The following is a 6,510-nucleotide window of genomic DNA, read 5'->3' as shown; positions in this document are numbered from 1 at the left end:
TCATCATCATCAAAGTCGCACGCGCCAAAGCAAAAGTCTGCGACATCAATTGGCCTCTCGTCTGTTGACGGAGCTTCTTCCTCCCCCAGCAACTCACCATCAATGTACACAGAGGCCTTATTGCCTTGCAGCATGAGTGCCACTTGGTATTCTTTCTTCGGCACCCAGGTGCCACTTTTTGTTGTCTTCTCGTATTTGAATATCGTCACTCACTTGTTATCCGCGGTGTACGACAGTCTCATGAAATACTCGGGCCCAGCGTCACCCAACGCCGCAGTCAGTAGAGGAGTGTTCCCGCTCGGAGCCTCTTCGATGGTCACCGACGCCACAACTGTGAAGTTGTGGCTCAAGGATACATGACGCACATTATTAGCCCGAGTGTTCACGGGCAATGATACCCTGGAGTCAGGCTCCGTCAACTGAAACCCATCTCTGAGCTTCTTTGCATTCGTAGTCACCGTTGCATTCAGGGAAAGGTACTCGTCGTTCCACGTGTCATCACTGGCCGCATTGGACAATACTGCCACCAGCCCCGCCGTGGGTATGGTCAAGTTGGAGAAGAAAACGTCCTTTTGCGCCGAATTACTGAGGACGGAGTTGATTGCACTCAGTTCCTCCGTCAGGCGGGAAAGTGAAATGGCACTGTCTTCACCATTGCCCCTCCGTTGTAAAAGATGCAAATAGCCATCCGAGTACAGCAGGTTGCTGGCAAGCTCCTTCTCCCCAGCATTTGCCCATGCCAACCGGTCCAACATAAAACGAGCGGATGTTGTCCGTGACCCAAAGGCAGAGTGCATTGGTCCTTTCCGTTTGTCCCTTCCAGTAGTTCCCTCTCTGTGTGTAAAGCATGACCTTCCTGCCCCCAATGGTCGAGGTGATGAGAGCATCCACATGCAAGCCTCCGTCCGGATAGTCTTCCGATTGTGAGTTGACCCACACGCCTGGAAGCGTCCCGATGGTTCCCGTCCACGTTGTCCCCATGTCACGCGAATCGTACACCCTCTGGTCATTCTCGCAATCAACAATCATGAGAAGTGATCCCTCCCACTCGGTGACGCGGGGGTTATAGCAGTTGGGAGGAGACATACCCTCTGAGAGCAATCATTTTTTGCCGCCATTCTTCGAATAGACAATCGTGTAAAAAGCTTCATTTGGGTTTTCCTTCCTCGCCATCAGAGAAAACACGAGTGTGCCATCCTCCATCAGAACACCTGAGCCACCAGAAGGAAAAAGGGTATTCAATTTACTTTTGTGATTCAATGAATATTTCGAATCGAACAGCGGTCTTGGGTCACCCCATTTGATCCGTTCACCCGGATCGCCGGGTGTAGAATTCGTGACATCACCCACAAACAGTTTCAGCTCCAAGCCGCCCTCTCTCCAGCACACACCTTCGTAGGACACATCAGAGCCTCCCGCAGGATGAAACACCTTGTTGCCCTTCGTGATTGTTGTGGGGCGGAGCACAACGCCCAAACTCTCCTCTTCCTCAGCTGCACAAACCACAGTGTGTGCCTTCCATGTACCTTTATTAACCTTTTCAACAAGAGTGGACCAATTCCACGCAGCGTCGATGTACTCCGCCACAACATCAGAAGACGGCTTAATTGATGGACCACCTTGATATTCGGTTTCCATGCGACCCTCGGCAAAAGCAGCAATTACTCCACCAGCACTGACAAGAGAGGGTGAAACAAATGCATCCCTCTTCGTCCCTTGAGACCTTCCATCTTTCGATACAACCAGCGTCTGATTCGGCAAAAATAGATCGACCGTATGAGGCAATTGCACATTCCCCGAATTACTCGTCGCGGCGTTCGAAGCCCCACCACTGGAGCACATCATCACGACGAGGAGAAGCAGCACCGCGGAAGTAAACACACGCCGGGACATGTTGGGCCTCTGCCGCTCACTCTCTCTTCGTTCCCTCCTCCTTCCGCTGGATCCGGTCACGCGGCGACGGTTGTGTGTGCGGGGTGCCTTCACTGCAGCAACGCTTGAGAGCATATAAATATGTGTGTGGGCGGTGTGTGCTGTTGGTCCTTTCAGTGCCTTCGGATTTCACAGTAGCGATTAGCGTTTAGTCGTAACTTCCTTCTTGGAGGTGAGCAACAGGCAACAGAGGCAGAAAGGCAGCAAAACAGTACACACCGCCACCACTCAATACAAAGCACAACATCAGCGTCCCCACAGCCATTATTCTCCAGCACCCCTCAACACCATAAAAAGATTAAGAAAAACAAGTGAGCAGCCTCCCAATGGGGGACCGCGGGCCATGGTCCTGCAAACAAGACAAATGAGAGGGGGCTAGGTGTGGAGTGAGGAAAAAGAGAGTTGCACTGCAACGACACGGCGGCGTGACAACCCGTGGGAAGTATCGATGCAGAACAGCACATCGCCTGCAGGAAAAGTTGCTTCTCCCGCTGAGCAGAGAGGAAAAACAGCCTCAGCAGCCCCAATGATGAGAGGTCGCCTGCACCTCCTCGCAGCACCCGCAAGCTCGGCAGACACAAAGATGCAGGTGACGCTCTGCTGCACGCATGACGGCCGTCACATCCTTCACAATGGAAATTGCATCCTGTCGCACCACACGCCGCAGTGGATATGCACAGCATCCGTCTCCCTCCTGCCTTTCCCTCTCCCTGAGAACTCATCGGTGGCCGTGGCACACCCACCGACATGTCGGAAATCACCTGTTTTTCTTCTTCCTCGCACATCGCACAGCAGCACCGCCAACCTCATTTTATCTCCCTTTATTTTACGTATCCTCTTCCGTCAAACCTTCCGATACCTCCATCCGCCCACCTCCGTTCATGTCGTCTCCCCTTCAGGTGCTCGCACCACACTCACAGTCCTCTTGATTGTTATCTTCTGGCCGCATTAAGTTCCCATCAGCACCATTGGGAATGAATCCTCGCATGAATGAAGATTGTTGTTGCAGAGCGTTGTCGCCCTCCTAATCAAAGGGAAACAACAACGGATAAACGCCCACAAAAAAAAAGCATGGCAGTCTTTCCCTACGAATGTGTGCACCCAAACTCATTTCATCCGTTCCCCCTCGTCAGTCATCCTTGCCCACAGCACCGCGAAAGCACGTTTTTACCCGTGATCCCGGAAAGAAATGCCGTTTCCCTCACCACCGTCACATCCACACTGGTGCGCAGTTGCCGCTCGCACGTACCCTCTTCCACATAAACAAAGCCAATCCACAAACGATAAAATAAAAAAGCAGCGCGATGCGTTGACAAATTCCTTCCCTTCCGTCTGTTTCGTGATGAAGCCCCGCCTCCTTGCTGATGTATTTCTGTCTCCTCTTTATGTCACCCACACAAATAAAATGCTCAAACAAAGTCCTGAAACCCTTTTATATGTCACCGACACCTGCTCTGCGCCCTTGTGTCGCGTCAATAAAGGACCGTCATTCACAAATGCACCCCGATTTTCAAAAAGAATACCCGCACCCCAATAATCCTTTAACAGGGTATTAAGAGCCAGCTCAGAAACATGCACCACCAATACAATCATAAAGCCCGTAATGAAAAGTCCACTCCAGCATGGACCTTTTTTTAAGTCTTCATCGCAAACGGCCATGTACGAATTGAACTTGTCCAAACAAAACATTCCTCTGTGTCAAATCCATTCTCGTCATGAATCCTTCATGAAACCCCGCCGTACTGGTTAAACTTTCATCACTCAATCGGCCACGGCAAGCAAGAACGGAAACAGCTACATAACGACAATCATCTGGTAAAGCATGCCTTTGGCGTTGTAGGCGGATAATCGCACAGAAACAGTGCCCATCCACAAGAAAACAGCATACACTGCGGCTCCTGCACTCCCTAATAAGCGCCTCATGAAATAAAAATTTGTGTCACGATTTCAGAGCACTGAAGTACAAAAAAAAATGAATTGAAGGCAACAGTCGAGCACAAGTTCTACCGAGTCTTTCTCCGCAGGGAGAAAGGGCACCAAGCAAACTGCGCTCGACATTCACTCAAAATAACACACCAATAAGTAAACCAAGGGGAGTGTGGAAATGGATTTATTCCATTCAGCAGCCCCAGCGGATCATAAAATACAAAAGGGGCCCAACGTAACGATGGTTCCTATCATGGCACCACACAACGTCGTGCTTCCATTTCAGGATGGGAATTAAGGAGTTAGCTGCAAGTACAGAAACCGTCTTCTCCACCCAGCACAGGACGCTGAGAAACTAGCCAACAGACCCAGAAAGAACAACATGCAGCAAATCGCTCTCAATATTCCGGTAATCCCTTCTCACGCCGAGTTATCGTCGCGGCCGACAAGTCCAGTTTGCGCGGTCCGCCTTTGTGAATTCACAAGCGCCATCATGATGAACAACCCACAAACATACCAAGGCAATCCATACGTGATTTCCTCAAACACCCTTGCAAAGCCTTCCAACACCTTCTGCCCCGTGATGCAGATCGTTTCTGGAAGTAAAACCATTCGTGGTGAAGAAGCGCATCCCTCGTCAAAGGCACATCGCCCATCACACGCGATGCTTGCGCCTTCAACGCCCTCCGCCCATTCGCCGAGAAGAAGAAATGATCACGAGCAACAGCATCAGTGGCGCGCACGTCACACGCAAAGAATCCTAATCAACCAAGCAAGCGATATTGAGGTTCAATCCGCTGATACCTCCGAAAAGCAATGGAAATATTGTTGGGCAGCAGATTTCTCGGACTAAACGTCATCCACACTTCAGCACATTTCGCGCCAAACATTCCCAAAAAACGCGTTTGGCGTGCGTGTGACAGACGCAAGAGCAAGAAAAAGATGGAGCACAAAAAAACACTGAACCCCCAGAAAAAGAGCATTCTTATGTGTTCCCTCGCTTGCCCTCGCACGTCTCATTTCCGTGGGGCGGGCCTGTGGAATATGCGGGGGGCAGCCGGGCCCATCAAGGCGATTCCCATTCTCAAGCGTCATGACCCGCCGTACGCTCCCGAGCTCACGTTTTCGCATACCACGCGCCCGCTTTACTTTGATGACAGTCGCGGGACTCCAAATTCCCCAGTGTGTCCCGCAGTTTCTTGCCCTCTTGCTTTCGCTCTTCGTTTACAATTCATTCCTGGCAAGTATTCCTCTCGGGTGGTCGCCTGTTGCAATGATGAGGCGCAATGGCAATCGTGATGAGCATCGCCAGCGACACAATTCAGACACATCAGTGGCATTTAGGCTTGGCGCCACACGGGACCCGGCGCTTCGCTCGCCCAATGAAAAGCTGCGGCCCCGTTGGTCTGGAAAGCGCGCGGCACAAGTCGGTATCCCCACGCGGCAATCAAACGGCTCAGAAACAGCGCGTCATCAGAGGCACGCTCGGCACACCCCACTGCAGAGCCAGTGGGTAAATTTAGAGCAAATTGGCACGACTGCGGCGTGCCATGGCGGACGGCAGAAATCATCTCGCGGTATTGTACGGGGTAAACGTCTACAATTCGCTGTGGCAGCCAGGCGCAGAACAGATCGTCAATGGCGACAAAAGATGTTCGCCACGTGTCTGTCTCAGCCACATTCGCTAAGAATAATCGGCGGCGTTGAGTTTCTTGTGTCAAAGAGTAGAGGATAAAAAGGAAAAAAAAACGCAATATTAGGCAACGCCGCATTTCCCAATGCTCCTTGATATGTCAGTTCAAATTTCTCAGAGACGTAAACTCTGTGTGGAAATGACGCCTCATTTCCGACCCGCTCTCATGAGTAAGTGAGATATGTTTGTGTGTGGGGAGAGGAATATAGTATTCATCGGTGCCTTTGATTTTCATTCTCCTCGCCTCTTCTTTTCCGTCAAATGAGTGCCGCGCCCGGCAACTCTGAAGAAGCGCCGCCAGAGCCAAAGATAAATGACCCGACGCGCGACAAAATATTGCCGAGTGGAGAAAGCGTCGGGAAGAGGACAACACTCGAAATAAAACTAGGAATTTGCTTCAGAAATTCAAAAAACAGCACCTCCTGCACCATATTGCATACCTCCATAAGCGTTTTTCTGGAGACGTCGCGAAAACGCACAGTAGGCAGCCTTATTGTGGCGCGGTGCAGGGATGGAACGAACGTCCCAATTGGCGAACCACGAAAAAGAACATCTTCAGGAGGCCGCACCCTCCTGTCATAAGTTAGAATGACGCAGATCTCACATATGACCACAGAATTGATTTCAATGCGTCGGCTCCTTGAAAATGGAGAAATGAATGGCACGGCGATTGCTGGACTTGCGTCACCACCCTTACTTCCTTTCTTCTTCATTGTCTTCCATGAATTGTCTTGGCAGTGTGCTGCCAGCTGGTAAAACTGATAAAAAAGGATATCGGATAATTCCAACTCTAGCCGTGTTGCATTCACCTGAGCCGAGCATGCGGAGATTGCATTGATCAACAATTCCACATCACGCACTGTCATATCAAAACAGAACGGTTTAAGCACATGGCAATTTTTTGATTTATATGTGCTCTGAATGGACGCATTTGACATTGTGTACTGCGCCGTTAACTT

The 6,510-nt window shown here is 50.6% G+C and overlaps 1 protein-coding gene and 1 pseudogene across 1 annotated transcript, besides 1 other annotated feature; both read right to left on the bottom strand.

The window, feature by feature from the left end:
• On the bottom strand, positions 1-2,007 carry Tc00.1047053509613.20 (annotated as a pseudogene).
• Positions 1-6,510: a sequence feature (areas not merged during assembly with more than two copies in the genome that could not be assigned to a particular haplotype).
• Tc00.1047053509613.10 (hypothetical protein, conserved) lies at positions 5,809-6,510 on the bottom strand (the record flags this gene model as incomplete). The annotated part of the gene is made up of 1 exon (XM_799611.1): positions 5,809-6,510. A coding segment is annotated over one exon (702 nt), but the record flags the coding sequence as incomplete, so codon positions are not given.

The sequence above is a fragment of the Trypanosoma cruzi genome, genomic scaffold, assembly GCF_000209065.1.
Source record: "Trypanosoma cruzi strain CL Brener 1047053516293 genomic scaffold, whole genome shotgun sequence".
NCBI classification, from domain to species: Eukaryota; Euglenozoa; class Kinetoplastea; order Trypanosomatida; family Trypanosomatidae; genus Trypanosoma; species Trypanosoma cruzi.
The sequence above is the reverse complement of the archived record's forward strand: the minus strand, read 5'-3'. Positions and strand labels throughout refer to the sequence as shown.